At 40.5% G+C, this 19,775-nt stretch overlaps 1 protein-coding gene across 1 annotated transcript in view; it reads left to right on the forward strand.

Moving 5' to 3' along the window:
- SLC9A9 (solute carrier family 9 member A9) overlaps nt 1-19,775 on the forward strand; it is a 211,681-nt gene that overhangs the window by 12,187 nt on the left and 179,719 nt on the right. Inside the window, exons 3-4 of the mRNA XM_087740326.1 lie at nt 1,760-1,837; nt 2,446-2,522. Of these exons, the coding sequence (XP_087596452.1) occupies nt 1,760-1,837; nt 2,446-2,522 (155 nt within the window). The remainder of the gene's footprint in view (nt 1-1,759; nt 1,838-2,445; nt 2,523-19,775) is intronic.

Raw genomic sequence — 19,775 nt, forward strand, 5'->3', positions numbered from 1 at the left:
TCTCCAGCAATGCTGTGGTTTTAAACAGGATTCTGTTTTATTGAAAGCTACTTGTAATGAATTGCAGTGACTGAATACTGTCCTTGGTCTCTGTGCCTGAATTGGAAGGCAAATATGAACAGTGTAGTGACAACAGCTGGAGTAACAACTTTTTGCTTATTCTAGCATTACTTTAAAAAATTTAGTGGGTATTTTATAAACTGTTTCTGGCTGTTGTAGAAACAAAAATGTATGTTTCACATGAACTGGGCTGACATTACACAGGCATTTGAGTGTAACAAACTGCGAACAGAGGACGAAGTGGTGTCTGCTGCTATGCCAGCCAGTGGCTTGGAACAGGAACCACCAAGAGAGTAACCCAGCAGCATACCTTCAGTTCTGAAAGCAAACAGCACCTTAGCTGTGTCTTAGCAGAAAATCCAGCTAGTCTTTGCAGAATGGCTGAATCTAGTCCTTAGCTTATTGAGGATATAAGGAAACCCCTTTGCCTATAAAACTGATACAAGATATGTAGGCAACAGGACAGCGTCAGTGCCTCCCAGATTTCATAACACAGTGATATGTTGCATCTTCAGTAACACAGAGATCGATAACTGTCACCAGAAGCAAATTACAGTTTCATTGTCACGACAATACAACTTACAATGTCAGCACATATGAGGATGTTACTGGTAAATTAGTTGAGCTGCTAATAATTCAGTCAATCACAAAAATCCGAAATCAAAATCTGGAAGAAAAGGCTTTATGCCATTTGTGAGTTTCACATCTGTGTAGGCAGTCCTTTTACCAAAAAGGAAAATTTGTACTTTGCTAAACTTACATTTTAATAGGAATTAGAAATAGCTAGTTACTGTGGAGAGTCTAGAGCTTGTTTTGTTACAGTCAGGCCCAAACTGATTGACTGGATTGGACAGATTATATTTTACGAGACGTGTTACACTGGAAATGATGCTAGAGAAGCAGTCAGCAGATTTACTGAGAAACTTTAGGACAATAGAAACCTGTGCTGGCAGGTTAGCAGAACTGATCATACAATTACAGTTTAATGAGTTATGTCGCATCTGAGCTACATTACCTACCCACATGAATGTTCCTTGCCTGCTGAAAACGTGAGGTAAAATACATTTTTTGATATATTTTTGATCATTTTTAGGTTATCTCAAGTGAAGTACTGAAGTTGGTCAAAGTGTGCACAGTTTTCATGTGCAGTAGTTCAAGAAACCACATATTAGTGGACAGCCACTGGTTCTTTAAGCAACATTAGCAAGCTCTGTCTGTGCCTAAATAGATATGCTTCAAAGGAAACATTACATTGGCTTTGGTAGTGCAAGTCTTTTCTTTTATCACCACTCTGTATGTGGGGAATTGAGGCACAACACTGATGATGTGTCTTTCCTGAAACGGAAGAGGAAGTCCATGTCTGAACCAGGAATTAGGCCATGGGACTGTCAAGTTGGATGTCTGGTAGTGCAGATCCTTACTGTCACAGGTAACACTGCTTGTATGTGTTCCCTGTAAAATAGTGCTTGACTGATTTCCTTCTTCAAGGAATACTTTTCAAGTAGTATTTTACATATATAAGCAGTAAGGAACTACACATTAATACTTGTAAGAAAACAACTCAGAATAACATTCTTGCCTGCAGACATTGAAGCTGATCCTGAGGTTAATCCTGATAAGAGGTTACAATTAAAACCCATCCTATCAAATTAAATGGTACTTTATTTGTCCTTACCATCTCTTTTGTCCTTTCTGGCAGATGACATTTGATCCTTCCATCTTCTTCAATATTTTGCTGCCACCCATTATATTTCATGCTGGATATAGTTTAAAGAAGGTATGTGTCTCTTATATTACAAAAGTGACTGAATGCGATTGCTACTTTGTAGATCCAACAGGCCAGTGACAGAGAAAAGAGTCTGTTAACAATTATATTGCATGGGAAGAACTTGACAGGAATGGAAGAAAGTGAAAGATGCATGGATCTCATTCTGCTCCCTTTCTGCATCTGTGCAAAGATTTGATTGTGAGGTTTATAACACTTGGGCATTCCTGTTTTCAGAAGAGACCACTTTGAATCTGATGACACTGGATGTAGGCAGCAGCCTATCTGTGTTTTATATACTGCATGATCAGGACTTTGTTCAAGGGATGGGGTTATGATACTGTTTGCATCAGATACTTTCAATGTGAAGTTCTGTTATGAGCCTGAGGCATTTGGCCAGATACATAAAAGAGGGAATTTCAATGGCATTCCACCAGGCAAAAAATGAATCATCTTAAATTGTATTTTCCAAAATAACTGATGGAGCCTATATTGTTTCATCTTATATTGAGATATGGGTTGTAACAAATGGCACTTCTAGATGCAGTGTTTCAACTTGGTCTGAATGTTCTCTTACTGACTGTATTACCAAGAACTTTTTTTCCAACTTTCCTCCCCAGAGACATTTTTTTCGTAACTTAGGATCGATTTTAACTTACGCCTTTTTGGGAACTGCCATCTCCTGCATTGTCATAGGGTAAGTGAATGCCTTCTGCTATTATTGCTTAAGTCATTATTGGTGCCTTGTATTTTTTCAATTAAAAACTAAACTGTAAAAAGAATTGCAGACCCTGCATGGTCAATATACTTCATAACTTGTGTAGCAGATGAAGTAATTCCTTATCAGGGAATGCTGAGATGGAAAAGGCAAAACTCTTGGATAGTAAGAACTGTCTAGGGCATTCAGGAAATTGTGTCCTTCATTTCTGGTCTGTGACTGATGTAAGCATGAACTGCTTTCTACAACCTTGTAGCTTTAAGCATCTGTCCTGAGAAATAGAACCGTTCTTTTGATTGAAATTCCATGCTTCTAACCAGAATTCCTTCTAGAGGAGAGCAGATCTCTAACAGAAAAGGAAGGACTTTAAATCTCAAAAGGGGGAGGAACAGATACCTAGTGGCATATATGTAAAATAACTGGAGTAATTTCAAAGGCTAAGTGAAACTTTTTAGTTGAAGATCATGCGAAAAGCCTCAGTCTGGAACTATGTGTGAATTTAGCCTGGATATGACTAAATGGCTTCTGCAGAAAAACAGGAAGGGAAAAAAGGAGAAGGGCAAAAAATCCTGGTTTATTTCCATACCTCCTTAGTGAAAAGTTTCTAATTTTGTTTCAAGTTTTGCCTAATTAAAGAAAAGATTTGCTAGTCAGAAATTAATTATATATTGCCAGGCTGGAATGATGTGAAACTTTTGTTTGCCTGTTTGTTTAGCTCAGTCAAAATTAAACAAACCATTTAAAAATCCTTTTGGATCTTAAAAGTGCATGTGTTTCACAGTATTTATGAATACCACATAGACACTTCAGCTCTCATGTTCTGGGAAAATTCCTGATGCAGGTGAAAACAGATGACCAGAGTTGGATTCGGCAGTGAGTGGGTATCTGTGCCTGCACAGAGCCTTACTGAGAAAAGCAATGCATTGTTCCCAGTTTAACCTTAGCATCATTAGGCATCCCATGGCATTTCTGTGCTATGGAGTGGTGCTGAGCTAGCTGAGTCTGTATCATCGGTGAAGGTGGTGGAGCGGTGCTGCATGGAAGTCAGTCTTGCTGAAAGGCCTTGATCTTGCTGGGATTGTGCAGAGTCAAAATGGGAAAAAGTCACAGAACTTTCTGGTGTTTGGGTTTTAGACAGGAAGCATGCTGCGTCTTGTAGGATTTACCTGAGGTCCTGGGCTGTGGAACTCTGAAATGTACCATTTAAATCTCTGCATGATATGGAAAGATTTATGGAAACACTTAGGTTTTTGTGAGGGTGCTTGGATTTAAAACTGGTCAAAATTCTGTACCTATGAACAGCACTTTCAAATTATAGAAAAAAATAATTTTTTATTTCTGTCTTTTCTTTTTCTTTATAATGGACTTTTAAGTAAAGATGTATGTGCTGCATCAAGGTATAAGCTCCTTGCTGACATTATTATGAGATGGAACTTTCTCCTTTAATGTCATTTTGATAATAATAAAACACATGAATGACCTATAACTTAGAGTTCAATGATTTTAAAACTGTTCTGCAATGGGTATGTCATAATATCTATCTTGACATCCTAGATTCCTAATAATCAAGTAGCTTAGTAAGTATAATGTACCTGAGGCACTGTGGCTGTTAAATGTTCTGCAAGCTATGGTCACTCCAGATGTCAGGAAATGTTAGACTCCACAATGAAAAATGACAATCAAAGTATGATCACCTTCTGTGCTGAAATACAAAGGAGTGTAAGCTGTGTACGTGGCTGTTTCCTCTTCATGTGAAGGGGAAACTGCTGAAGATCTATGAGCTAAGGAGAAAGGACACCTTCAATTTCAGACACAAATCTGTAACTGCAGGAGTCAGTGTGCCATGTGTCTCACTTATTGGAAAGGAAAAGCTTACTCCTGCTTTTCTTTCTGAAATTTTGCTTTCCTTGAGAAATGGCACCTCATCATCCTCTGATCTCTCCTATTGTTTGTTCTCCTCTGGAGAACGATGTGAGGCAGAAAGCTCTGGATCTTGGGGTCCTTTTCTAATGGTAACAAGGATGGAGTTTTAAAGACCCAGAATATACAGGATTCCACAAAATGACCTAATTAAACAATCAGAACAATTTCCTGCCTGGTTGCTTGATGTCCCTACATTTAAACCACTCTATTCATTTCTTTGTGAGGCTCTACAGCTTGTGATAGAGCTCCAAAAGCACTTATCCACGTGCAAAAGAAATAGCAGTATCGCAGCACTGTCGCTTCAGGGGGTGAATGCCTGCATCATAGATCCATGAAGATCACAGCTTGGACAGCTGCACCACTCATATGTTTCCCCCATCTTTGTTTGCAGCAATACACACCTCAGTAAGACACCAGCTCTTGGAGTTGCTTCTTTTCATATGCATTTATATGGCCAATAGCACCCCTAAGGCTGGAATTATAAATTCAGTAAAATATCTGCATTCTGATAACAGTTTGAGCTGAATACTGGCACATTACTGAGGTAACAGTGGTTATGGATCTCATTAGGACTCTTCCTGTGCTTCCCCTCACTTGTCTTAGCCATTGAACATTTCTCTCCTGTAAACCAGTTGCTAATAGCTCTGTGAGACTGCAGAAAAGCAGTAGGGCTGTCCAGCCCAGTGATGCTCTTAAACATGCATTTGGTTTCTTAGCTCTGACATGCGTCCTTGCCCTTTGCGAATGGAAAATGCCAGAGCAGCTTTGATAAGCTTGTTAAAAGAAACATAATATATTGTTTAGCCTACATTCCAAATACTGTCATTCCTGCGTCCATGTTCTTTTATCTAAAATAGAATAAATGCAGATAGAATCTACTACAGAAAGTTCCTACTACATCCAGCAATTCAAAGTTCAAGGCCATAGTCAGGGACAAAGATCCAAAGGAAACGCTAAGGCAGAGAAGTAAGCACTGAGCAGCACTGGGCCTTGTACTGTGTTCCATACAAACCCACAACCCCCACTGAAATCATTGCAGAGAAGGCAGATAATATATTCAGAATAGGGCTTATGTGAATGTGAAGCATGTTTGCATAATGTACATGTCAGGATAAGAATGAGATAATGAAAGCATGAAGAAGAAAGATGATATAAAAACTTTATTGAAGGGAACTAAAAATAAGTCCTAAAAGAAAAATATATCGTAAGAGAGAGGGGATGAAGAGCTACAGTTGTTACAAAAGAAAGCACAGAACCCTGAGGTACTTCTAGATTGCATTGCTGTAGACAAATATTTTTAATATAGGTATGATTAAACATGTGCTTACTTTTTGTTATATATGCACAACACATATACCTGTACAGTACATCAATATACATAGGCTTAGACTCCGTGTGTTTGCAGCCTCTCATTGGGACTGTGCTCTTCCTGCTGGAGTGAATTACAAAGCCCCCCATTGTGAACTCCTCCTGCGGGGCTTGCTGTAGTGACAGGGTACAGCCTATAACAAAGAAGGACCAGACCTCTCTTTGTAAACCAGAAACAGCTGGGACATATCATTAATAAAGAACAGGAACATCGTTTGGATTGTGCAAACTCTTAGAGTAGTAAAAAGTTGCCATGGAACACACTGATACAATGGTGCCTGTCTCCTCTTTGTAAACCTTTGCTTTTGTATGAAAGGCTGTCTTCTGGCATCAAGAAAGAGGAACTGTGTGGAATTTAAGTGAAAAGGCTATAATCTGATATTCCCACTGGGGGCAGGGGAAGGAGGGGTAAGAGGAATTGTTTGGTTTTTTTTAGTGAAGTCAGTGCTGAAATGTAATTGCTTTCAACTAAATACTGCTCTAATAAATGCCTGCCCATGTTAGCTGTACTGTCCTCAGCCACTTAACACTCATGCAGGTTATAGTGATTCCCAAGCTCCCCCAGCTAGGCCAAATTATGCCCTTTGCACCAAGTCTGACTAGCAAGGATCCATGCAGAGAGATCCCACGAGGGAAAGGAGAAATTCCCTCACTCCAAGCCATATCAACTTTGCAGAATTGCTGAAGTTGTCCCCTTCATGGTGAACAGACTCTGCTGACTCTGGGCCTGCATGATATAAGATCATATAAGATCCAGTCTCTCAACAAATCTTTTCTCTGCCACTGCTTCCAGCTTCCCATCTCCCGAAGAATAGCGTGGAATGATCAGTGAGACAGCTCTTTACTCCTAAGAAAAATCATAAACCTTTTATTAATTTAATCATTAAACCTTTAATTTAATCATTAAACCTTTTAGGAAGAAGCAAGGAGACAGGCCTAACTTCAGCTTCTGCAAGGAATAGTGTTCTCTTCCCTTAGATTTTATTTTTAATAAACTGTACTATCTGATAGGATGCATCTTCCAGAATTGATGCCTGTGATAGATGTTTTCTATTTTGATAATGGAAGAGTACTCAAGTATTTGGAAAAACCTCGACACTATGAGTAACAACCCATCAGAGCAACATATGAAATACTGAGTGGCAGAAGGAGTAGAAAAATTTGCATTTTTTTTTCCCCTCTTGAAATCATCTTCAATTCTTAGATCAGCATTCTCAGGGCCAGCCAGGGCCGAGATGCCTATGTACAGGAGCACTGACTTCATAAAGTTGGCCTTATCTGTGACTTTTGATTCATTTTCACTTAGGTTCTCTTGAATTGCAATGCCAAAACCACATTTTAGATATTCAGAATGCAGCATGTTTGCAGTCACTTACACATATTTTTCCAGCCTGCCTAGTACGTTTGGCAAGGCCTGATCTTTCTGGAATTTAAAGCTCTCTGACTGTGCAACTCAAGTAGCAAATGTATTTGCAGACAACTTAGGCCGTTTGATCTGTCTTTGTGGCTGCAGTAAGAATTTTGCTTGAATAAAGCTGAGATAAAAATAGGGTTTGGATCAGGAAAAAAATAGAGTGACTGTAGTTTCAAGACAGTGAAGTTATGAAACACAAACAGCTGATAATACTGGTGTTAGGAAGAGTCATTCCAAGATTATCACTGCTTTAAGGAGAAAGATGTAGGTGTTTATATTAGCTACTCAGTTTACATAGCCTTCCCTGGCTGGAGAGGTCGGACTTCTCCATATTCCAACTAGAGCCAAAGTTGGTTAGTTTGGCCTGATTAATTCCAGTACAAGTCGGTGAGGGCATGGATGCTTGCTTTAGAATAAGTATATCAGATTGTTTCATGGTAATCAGTGCTTAAAAGTGAACTTCTAATTAAAAAAACACACGGAATCAAAATATTTCCTTTGTGCATCTGTATTTAACTGCAGTGACTAACAGTTTGGACAAAGAAGTCTCTTCTGACATTTAAAGTGAAAGGAATAAGTCATCATACTTGTTTCTCATAAGCAGTCAAGAATCCTTTCCCTTGCCATTCCTCACCATTCTACAAATGAATATTCAAATGCTTGTTGCATATGATCACTAAAAGCTAATATTATAATATAATACAATAATGCAATATAATATAATATAATATAATATAATATAATATAATATAATATAATATAATATAATATAATATAATTTTCTAAATTATGTCTTCCAAAAACTGAATATTAAATGGTTTTTTTTGGAAACCAGAACAATTTTTTGTTTCTATACACACACACACATACATATATATAAATATAAGTTTATAAGAGAGAAGGAAAGAAATATGAAGAAATACCAAATACCACTCCAAAAATTTTTGAGAAAAAAAAAAGACATGAGATTGGGTTTTCCATCATCACCTTTCTAGGAAAGCAGACATTTTCCACTCAAATGTCTGTGGTATCGACATTCCATCATCACATTAAAATGTTTTTTCTTCACTTTTAACAGCCCCTCTTTGTGCCTCCTAAAGAAGGAAGGGATGGGCATACCATTTAAATGGCTATTTACAATTAATCATTTTTAGTAGAAAACAGTCTTTCAAAACAAAAGAAAAAGTGTGACTTGTGTGTGTGTGTGTGTGTGTTGGTGTATTCATTTCCTCCTGCAAAGTTAGTTTAGTTTACAACCTTCTCAACAGCAAGTAGTGTGCTCTGGCCTCATAGTAACATGAGACAGGACTATTGATATATTGCTATACCGATATATTGACAAGTTCTCAGTAGACACAGGTTCCCTCTCTCATTAAGCATGCGGCAGTGCACGCCTGAGAGGTTCAGCATGCAATAGTTACGTTTACTGAGCACTGCACAACTCTGGGGCTTTTTTTTTTTGATAGATATTTTGGTAGTTTGGCAAATGCTAGATGGATGTTTAGTTAGGTTATGGGTGTGTTCTGTAGTAGTTTCTGACTGAAGCTTAATGGAATCTGCAAGTGGGTCTTGCTGATGTGAAATAGTATTGAGCTTATAATCTGACTATTCTTTCCCATCTGAGGGCTATGCATAGACTTTACAACTTGGAAACTAAACACTTGTAGTTACGTGCTTCAGCAGAGCAAAACCAAATGTTGTTTGGCTTGAATCTACTGTACAGTGCTATGGGATTCTTCTGGATTTTGGAAACTGTTTCTGCAAGGAAAAATGGGGCCAGGTTAAGGGTAACAGAAAAAATATCTCTGTTACAGAGCTCTCCATAAACTAAGAAAATATCTTTACAAGGATTTTCTGCTGCTACATCACCTAAGCTCTTGCCTTCCCAGATGATAATTTTTGTATTAATTCAGAATTAGCTCATGTACAAGGAAAGTAGTATTTTTTTTCCTAATTAAAATATTGTTTTCTACCACATGTTCCCACGAAATGACGCAAAAAAAAAACCAGGTCCATCTTCCTCCACACAACACCTGTAAATAGCAAATGCTTCACCTCCCCACAGGCAAGAATAAAAACTTTATTTTTGGTCCAAACAGCAACTGGTGAGGGGGAGTGTTAAAGTATCTTGGTGCTGTAGAGATTAACTGAGGGAGAAAGAGGGAAGAATTATATATAGACCATTTGGCCTCCCCAGTGATAAAACCCCCTGAACATCAGATGTCTGGCTTTAATAATTTCTATTAATCTTATGAAGCCAGATATTCAGCCTATGACTAGAAATAAAGACAAAACTAGTAACCAGACATTCATTTGAATGTAGTATAACTTTTGTAAGAGTATAGTACCTATGTTGGTACCCTTTTGTGGGTTTTTGGCTGCTTTCCTGTCCCATCTTGGAGGGAATGCATGTGTTTTCTTTCAGTCATGAGGCAGTATTGCACCATTGTTGCATTGACTTGAGGAAACTCAAAAGGCATGATTTAACTGAAAAATCAAGCTACGTCTCTCCAGAGTTCTCCAAAGAAGGGAAGCTAACACTGAGCCCCAGCAAGAAAAGAATTGGTGCGTTACCTGTTAACGTGCAGCTCAGTGCCCCAGTGCAGTAGCTTTGATTCTTTGGTCAGTCCAAATCTAAAATAATTCAGTTGCAGTCTGTGGAGTTGCAAACTACAACTCACAGCTGCAGTTGCAAGGGGTAGTTCCTGCTTATCACTTTTGTTTAAGGGTGTTTGGTGAATCCAAAATGGGTTAGTAAAGTATGAGTTCAGAGAAGCTTGAAAATATACGCCTGCTATGATATCTGGGTGTAGGAATTTTGCAAAGGAAGTAAAAAAGAGAAAAGGCTTTCTCTTAGACGTAACTCTCAGAGAGTTCTAGCAATTCTAAGAATTATAAAATAGTAAAAAAAGCCTCTAATTTTCATGACTTGTCGATTTATGAATAAGCTGTGTTAAATCAAGACACTGATATAAAATAGTGTTTCCCAGACCACTAACACCCACACAGAGCTGAAAGTTCTTCCAAGAGTACTTTGATGCATTCAAGTATGTGTGTTGCTGCAAGTTCAGTCAGAATTTGTAGCTATTTCGCAATAAACATCTGACATTGTTTACTGCAGCAGAGTTGATCATGCAGAAAACACAGTTTTTCTTCTCATAAACAGCTGTGGTGAACAGCAGGGTATAATTATTTGTATCTTCCAGAAGAACCCCTCAGCATACTAAGGATATTGAAAGAATTGTATTATAGGGAACACTAAAGGTGTGGCACTGCAGAGACAAACAGAACCTGGAACACGAGAAGACTCATCTAAAATCAAAAGGATGATTGATTTGGTATTTGATGCCCAGTAGGTTCTCCAGGAATCCAGAAAAAAATGTAAATCATGCATTCTTCTGAAAAACATGCAAATAGCATTTGTTGCAAAATAGGAAAAACAGTCAAGTCCAGATATTTCCCAAGAAGAGACCCCACACTGGAGGGAAGAGTTTCTTTGGGTTTTTTTTTGGTTGGTTGGTTTGGGATTTTTTTTACAAAATTTCTTCCCAGTTGCCTTGGAAGTTGAAGTTTTTTACTGCAGGAATGAATACTGGATCTCCTAACGTCTTCTTCCCTGATCTTCATGGATCCTTTTAAGAATTTACACCCAATGTGGTCTCCAAAGACTGCCATCCCTTATTTCTCTGGCTGTAGACCACCTGTACACCTGTGCAACCCAGCTTCCTTAGCTGCAGCAGTCTCAAGTTTGCAAGACTACTCTCGCAGTCTCTATATTAACTTTCAGGGAAAACATCTTTACAGAGTTTGAGAAATGGAAAATGTGCATTCTTTCTGGTCCCACATCCTGACAGTCCACTGCCATTCTCAGAAGTACATACTCTCTTCCTGGAACAATTCCAGGCTACAAAGGAGATGAAAGCAGAGGGAGAAGGAGGTATAATGACTCTAGTGTATTTGTTCATTTTCCATCTTCTACAGATATTCTTCCACACTGCATGAGAAACCTGCACACAAAACATATGACTGAGGAAGGTATCTCTACTTCAACCCATACTCTGCATTGCTTCAGGCCATACATAACTGTATGGCTTTACTAGATAGTGAGTCATGCCACGCTTCCTTCTGAATCAAGATGGGCAATGACGTGACCTCTGTCATGTACACAGCAATTTGTGAATTAGTTGGAAAGTGCTTTGAGCTGCTTCAGGGTGAAAGGTGTAATAGAAATTTAAAACAGAGGAGGAAAATCTTATTCTACTTCAGCAGCATGGAGCTGCCTGCAACTTTTAGTCTCTTCAAACTGACCATTTTACTGTTAGACAGATAAAATACTAATCAACATTTAGAAGCGTACAGACAGTAACTCATTGGTGTGCTTGACTTGGAGCAGAAAGGGAGAGGGTGACACAGATCTCCTACCTGTTACCTTGAAAATTTCATAATAAGCCAACTCAGAGGATGCCTTCTTTGTTCACCCATCCATCACCATTTTACATATCCCTTTTTTGAGCCAGTCAATCAAATAGTACGCTTCCATCTGATAAATCTTTTATGGAGAACAACTGCTATTAGGCTGAAATGTTTTGTAAACACACCAGCTTTCGTGATGGCTCTGGGATAGATGCTACACTCAGCGGAGACAGAACCTACAAGAGCTGGTCTGATCAGATAATCATATTCTCCACAGTGAGAGAGAGATAACATTTAAATAATATACGGAGCTTTTCTTCAGCTCCTGGTTGTTTCTGAGTATTAAGATGATAATGAACCATCTAAGGTGTTTCCCTAGTCTTTGCTCTCCTCTTAATACCTCTGTCTGAGAAGAAACTCTATTACATTTGACTCCATACTCCATACTCCATACATCTGACTATGTTGATAAACTGCAGCAAGTTCAGTGGATAGCCACCAAGATAGAGAGAGGCTAGGACATTTGCCCTATAAGAAGCAGCTGAAGAAGCTGAGCTCGTTTAGCCTAGATAAGAGAGGCTTTGAGGGGAGCTTATCAAGAAGACAAAGCCAGGCTCTTCACAGCAGTGTATGGTGGGAGGACAAATTGACAGACATAAATTGTAATTTAAAAAAGGCCTGACCTGATATAAGCAAAAACTTTTTCACCATGAGGACAGTCAGGCATTGGAACAGGTTGTGCAGAGATGATGTGCAATCTCCATCCTTTGAGGTTTTCAAGACCTAAGTGGCTAAAGCCCTGAGCACTCTGGTTGGATCTCATAGCTGACCCTGCTTTGAGTAGGAATTTGGACTAGAGATGTCCTGTGGTCCCTTCCAGTCTACAATTCTGTGATGCTATAAATAACATACATTACAGCAGAACGTATTCTGCCCCTAGTGCATTCCTTTCAGCCATTTTGTACTTTAAACGTTTCTACCAGTTTTTCTTTTGATTCAATTACCTTAGTCCTCATCATCCCATACCCAACAATTAGCTTCCCAGGCAGTTTTTCTTTTTCCTCACCTTTTTTTTGAAATATGGAGTCTGCAATAAAAAAGTCTTACTGAAGAAAAATGACTAGGATTATTTCACTTCCTGCTGCAGAAAGGACTTTATACATGAAGATGGATCCTAAAATGCTAATTAGCTTCTGCTCATAGCTAGTTCCATACCTTAAAAAGGAAAAATCACTTTCATTTCTGTAATATACTGATTGGGGGGCACTTGCTTGCTCTTTGCACCATCACCTCTCCCCAGCTAACCACCCTCTCTCTGAAGCTTAGGAGCAACCAAAATTGACGTGTTAAAAGACCACAATCTCCACTCCTTTTTGACCTCTCCCTTATTGAGAGCATGGGTGCTTTTATCTGTTATGTGGTATTTATGTGCATGCTGCAAATTTTGAGCAGGATGATGTCACTAGTAAAAAAAAACTTGATCTGTAAAAAGGCAATGACTAATAGTGAAATTCTGCAACAAGAATATAAGGTCTTATGTAGACACACTGACCGACCTAGATACTGCACCATCGATGCCTTTTTGTAGCCTGCTTATGTTGTATGAGAGGATTGCTATTACTTAGACTGAAAACAACAAAAAAATATTTTTCATATTGTTCACCTTCCTTTCACCCATCCTTACAACCTACTCAGTGGTGAAAATAAGGAAAGACTCATTTTGCTGAGGAATAGCCGTTATTTTCAGAGTTCTGTTCGCCTATTTGATTTAATCCAAGGGAGACTGCACATGAAAACATTGGGTGTGTTCCCTGAGAATGATCTTCATTTATTTGATTTTGGGATGGGAAAGAGTGTGTGTTTTTGCAATTTCTATGGAACATAAGTATCATAAAATGAAATTAGGAAAGCAGAGGAACCTATCTGATGTTGTTCAGTCCTCTTGCAAATCATGTCATCTGGTTTCTGCAATTACTCTCTGTTGTTCATTGGGATATAGATACAGCTGATTTCAGTTTCTCTCCCTTCAAACAACATTCTGAATGAGATTGCTCTTCACCACTCTTTTGTCACAGTAATTGAATAATTTAGGGAGGAATTGATCTCGGGTCCAATCCCCTGATGAAAACAAAGCTAACTTCAAAAGTTAGAGCATGTTACTCTGAGCCTTGTCTGGTCAAGTTTTGAATGCATCCCATTATCCATCTCCGAGGACCAAGTGCCAGCTGGATTTCATACCAATGTTCATTACTTTTTGAGCCCAGCAGGAGAGTGGGTTTTCTACCTACAAGTCCTTCTATGGTGAGTGACTTGATTTAACCAGCTTTCAGTAATCTTCCCATTAATCTATCTTATCTGGCCCATACAGAAATCCACAATTTGTGCTACAGCATAGCATTGTTGCATGTCTAACCTGTCTACTGCATAGACCTTCTCATTCAAAGATTTTAAAATACGTTTTAAGTTTGGCTTGATTTCTAGGAAGCAGACTCTTGCTCTCACTTTAAATATGGAAAAGTGCACTTGCTGACAGGTTAAGGGATGTGACTGTTCACACAGTGTCGGCGGCAGAGCTGGGAGACCACCCCGAAGCCGCGTGCCCGGCTCTGGTCGCTGGGCTGTGGTAGGCCATTTGCTGTACAACTGCCAGTCTCTGAAAAGCACTTTTTTGCCATCACCATTCAGGTGGCTCAAAAATTCATGTACAACGGAAGAGAGAGCAGCCTTGGTGAGGGCAGCATCAAAGAGCACTGCCAGAGGCAGAGGCCTTACAGATGTGGCTGGGTTACTCAGGATCTGGTTTCCTGTCCAAATCACAATCCCGTTTTGGCGCCTTTCCCAAACAGCCCTCTGCTGTGCCCAGAAGGAACATTTGTGTTTGATCCTGAGTCAGGCATCCAGTGCAAGAGCCTTACTCATGCTTTTAAGACTCTGAATGGTCCCATTTTGCTGTTGAACTTTGTCGTATGTTTAGCATGCAGCACGTGTGCTTGTAGTGTTTGTAAGCTCTTTTCTCTGTTAAAGATATAGATAGGCCATCGGCATTTCTTTCCACAGGCGTCAAAGAGGAGGAGAGAAAATGCATCTTAACTACTTTTAACATACAAATAAACAATGAGAAAATCAGCAAATGGAAGTATTTAACGATAGCACCCAGTACTGCAGTGAGAAAAAATTAAAATAACGCACACTTTCGTGCCCGGGACGGCTGCCCGGGGAGCCCCGGCTCGCAAGCCCCGGGGGCCGGGGCCCTGTGGCACAGGCGGCGCCGGGGCCTCGCCTCGCCTCGCCTCAGCGCCGGCGGCAGCGCCCGGCGGCAGCCAGCAGGTGGCGCCCGCGCTCCGCCCGCGCCGGCCCCGCTCCGCTCCCCTCCGCGCCCCGCCGAGAGCCGGGCACAGGCGGGACTTTTTAATATGCTGTGCGTCTAGAGAGGGCTCAGATGGGCGGACGCCGCCCGTCCCCATCACTGTTTGTCGTGGTTGTGTGGCGGGGGGGCGGCGGCGTGCTGCCCGGCCTCCCGCCCCGGCTGTCAGGCTGGCGGGAGGAAAGCACGATTGAGCTAAATAAACTTCAGAGCCTGGGTTTCCTCGGCACTGCCTGTGAGCTCCCGTACTGAGCGGGGAAAGTGGGTGGGAGGAATGTCGAGCTGATCCAAAGGCAGATTTGGTGTTAGTTTTTAGACGATTAAAGGAAAATATTAGGAAGGGAAAGAAACATTTCATTTTATCCCAAACCAAACTTTTTGAAGGGCCTGGTGTCTATTTGGAGCTCTTCTCTAGGTTAGTGGTGGGGGCACCTATCCACATGGTGGGCCTAGTTTGGGGGCATCCAGATTCAGGATAAGTGGAGCGAGGCAAGGCTCCAGTTGCAAAGCAGGAAGAGCCAGTGCCAGCTCTCTTGTTTATTGTGTGGCGGGAACAGCTTCCGAAGTCGGCAGGAGCCAGGACGCTCACGTCTCTTTTCTCCAACTTTGAGCGCTGGTTGTAAGGGTATACGCTGAGTTACCAAACAAGCATCGTCCTTTACACATCACTCTTTAAACACTGATCTACCCAAGGACTCTGAATAACACAGTAAATGAAACAATTCTGATGAATTATTAGGAAACTAGGCTTGTCCTGGATATGAGGGAGTCTTTTAGCCAGAATTGTTGTCCAGTATGCCTAAATGTCAGAATGTTAATAATCAGCCTGATTTTCAAATGTTTTCACTTAGTTTTCTAAGTATGGACTTAGTTACTGGAATGATGACACAATGATTTAAGGACATCACTAAAAAAATTACATTAGTTATGGGAACACTTGCAGGATTAGAAGTGACTCAGAAGCCGGAACTAGTTGTTACAATGCACTTCTATTAAAAGGAATAGACTGCAAAACCCATTATAGTTGCAACCTCTCACTGGCAAATTGCAGCCTCATTAGTAATCTTGGCAAGATGACGGGGGTTTTACATTACTGATCCTCTTGTTAGCCCCTCGAGTGTGTGACTGAAGCGCTCTTTCGGGAGTAGTTTGTGGAAGTGAATGTTGTAAATATGTTTCCTTTATAGGCAAACAGATGCTCTCTGTCTTTGGGGCTATCAAACTGGCGCGTTCACGAACAGACAACTCACTTAAAAATAAATGGGAAGAGAAGGTAGTAGTTAAACCTGCCAAAAATTAAGATCTAATGATAATTGTAAGCACATAAATTTTGTCATATTTTCCCAATGAGCCAAGACACATAAAGTAACATAAAGTAACTTCCTCTCCCTGCAAAATTGTCTCTTCAGTGGTGTGGATGTTCTATAGAATTTTCATAGATGACAAGGATGACATATATAATTTTTTTTTTAAATGAAAGAGTAGATTAATCTATTAATGACATTGACGTGCAATGTGTTAACATTACTATAGAGCAATATCAGTTGTTATCAGACAGACAGTAGGTGGTCCTACAAGACAAGAAATTTATATAATTAGGAATAGGTCTGCCACAAGTGTCCACAAGCACTCCCTCGTGTGACCCGCACACCACAGTCTGGCTGAAAGGATATGTGAGGCATGTAGTAAAGGAGCATTATTATGTCTTAACTGTGTCTGGGAGCTAAGGAGGTGGCAAGACTTTTCCCCTGCTGGCGACTGAGTAGGAAAAAAAAAGATTAATAAGAGTAACAAAGCCAGGATAACAAACTGATGTGCTATTTGAGTAGCAAGGAGAGCATCATCAACTGGTGGTCAAAGCTCATTGTGAGGGAAGGGTACCTTCGGTTTCAGCGTTTGCCCTGAGAACGCGTGCCTGTCAGTAAAATCTGTAGGGCTCAAATACATGTCCATGCATGTTAGCGTCTGTCCAGAGAAAACACAGCCTAACAGGACAGCTGGCAATGGTCACCCAAGGTTCATAAGCTATTCAGACTTCATTCCTTCAGAGTATTCACCCTCATTCTCTGGCTGAATTGTCAGTTCATAGGCTTTCAGTGCAGGGTAGAGATAAACAACCATTGGGTTCTAAAGGTAAAAATGTTCAGTATAATGTAAGGACAAATTCCAATTTTTCTCATAGATTCTTTAAACCAGGCCATTCTTTCCTTAGGTTCACTTGGGAAAGCAGTGGAGCACCCAGGCAGGCTGCTTCCACATCAGTAGAGCACACTGGTAGCAGTTTAATACATTTCCCAATAATTGCCCACAAATGCTTTATGAAGGACAAACAGTTCCACAAAGCTTCTCAGATAATATTCCCCCTCATTAAAGAGCCTCAGGAAGGGCTTCTCTTCTAAGGAGAAAAAAACGCCACACCATGAGCTTAGCTTGTCATTGGCTGTAAACAAGGTGTCTGTAGCCACACCATTCCAAACTATTTCTCCTCTGTTCATTAGGTACTGGCCTCTGGGTGGCTTCTGCTTTGAAAGAATTAATTATTCAAACTCTGCCTACATATCTCTTTTCAACAACAACTAACCCCATTGTGTTGCAAGGACAAAAACCTTTGGTAACAGCCAGAACAGATGGCTGAAGCCAGGCAACACATTTCAGAGGTGTGCCACTCCTCTGTGTTACCAAGCCTGGTTTTATCAGCAAACCTCATTATCTTTGATATTTTAATTAAAGTGCCACACTTGAGGATATTCTTGTTGTTCAAAACCCTCATATTCAATTATTTTTTAATGCCTCATTATGAAGAAAAACTGGAAAACATGATCCAACTGCAAACTAAAATCTGAACAATCCAAAGAATACAAACTAAGTCATTCAATAAAAATCTTGTTTGAGGACTTATTATTTGTCTTTTGGTGTTTTTTTAACATGTTGGGGATGGAAACTGCTGTGTTACTCAGCCAGTATCCCTGCTGGAATGCTCTCTTCTTTCCATGGTGACACTATATGAGCCCCTATCTCAAGGGACTGTGTAACACAGCAGTGCCAAGATGCTGTGCCGAGATATTTGTGCTTTCACACTTCCTTTTCTGCAGGGCTTTCTGCCTCTAAAAAGATGTCTGAGTTACTTTCCCCTCTTCTCTCACTTCTTTGATCTGCTTGATCATTATAGTCTAACCTATTCTTAATTTCCTCTTGCTAGCCCATTTTGAAAGCCTCATGTATGATTTCCAGTTGATAAAATTGCCATTGGGATGCCCTTTCTCTTCCTTTAGCATTGATCGTCATCACTCATGAACAGATGCTGGGAAGGCAGATGATCTTTCAAATGTAGCAAGGAAGATTAGGAGGAGAGTGCCTGGAGGCAGATTCAACCACTTAGAAGCATGTAGTCACACACCGTGGTGTTAGCTTGCTTCGGGTAGGGAGGGGAGTGAGAGCTGAACATCAAAGTGCAATGGAAATGTAAAATCCTTAGTGCCGTGATTCCTTCCTTCATCTGTGCTTTTTCTCCTGGCAAGGTGTTGCAGGCAGTTCTGCTTTCTATGCCACCGAATAGATTCAAGCTTCAGTGAATGTAAATGGAGCTCCTGGATCTGTTTTTTATCCTTTAGAAGTTCTAACACTCAGTAAAATTAATTTGAGATTGAAAATATTTTCAAGCAGCAAAAGCAGGTACAAACAGTCTTTCTAGGACAAGCAAGGCTCAGGTATTCTTCAGGCTCAAGCTGCAACAGGATAGGGAAGAGCAGGAAAATTGGGAACAATCCATCCTAGGGGACTCCTTAGGCCAGGACAAAGTCAAACGCTGCATGGTAGCGACAGATGGGCTTCTGGGCCAGAAGCTTTGGTGCAGAATCCTGCCTGTCCTTTTGACGCTGTGTCTCATCCCAACTGCAGTCAGCTGAAGTATTTGAAAAAGATGTGGCAAACAAAATGTACCAAATTTATACTTTATAAGCTATAAAATATAACCCCTGTCTGGGTTTGTACTGGGAGCTGGGAACACCCCAGAACCAAGCTCGTGTAACATTTTGTGAAGTAAAAGGCTACTGGAAGATAATGATACCCACTCTTTTAGTTATGTGCCCCAGAAACCACAGTTTGCTTCAAATAAGGTTTTAAGCCGGTGAGATGACTAACTGCTGCTTGGGTAGGATTTGGACAGCAGAGGGTGGCAAAGCGCAGGTGACGAACGCCCGGGGGTGCTGGTGGGTGCTGGTGGTGGGTGCTGGTGGGCGCTGGCGCTCGCCCCCCTGCAGCCCGGGCGGCTTCGTGCCGCTGGCCGGGTCTTTGACATTCATTCCCAGCCGGGAGCCTTCCTCAGCAGGGGATCCAGATTTATTCCCTGATCTCTTTATGCTAGTACTATTGCTTAAGTGCAGACAGCTCTGCTGTGCTCTTCTGTCTTGTCTTTCATACTCTCTTTGGTTTTTACCGTACGTTAGTTACTAGAAAAAACATTGCCATCATTATTTCCTTGTACAGCCCAAACATCTGTTGACTTCAGGAGGTCTTTGATGAGTGTGAGTAATTCTATAACATCTCTAACCCTTTCAATGCTCCAAAACATAGACCAGTGATTACTGTACAGGAGAAATCGCTATGAAAAAAGAAGACTGCGTGTGTGCATGTGTATAAAACCCGAAATGTAATATAAAAAGTATAATGTACAAGTTAACATAGCAAGAACTCCAAACTGAAGGAAGTAGAAATCTTAGGGCCAATTTTTAAAGTTTTGCCAAGAAATTCC

The sequence above is a fragment of the Nipponia nippon genome, unplaced genomic scaffold (genome assembly GCF_047370975.1).
Source record: "Nipponia nippon isolate SJK-2023a ecotype South Korea unplaced genomic scaffold, ASM4737097v1 scaffold_7, whole genome shotgun sequence".
Classification (NCBI taxonomy): Eukaryota; Metazoa; Chordata; class Aves; order Pelecaniformes; family Threskiornithidae; genus Nipponia; species Nipponia nippon.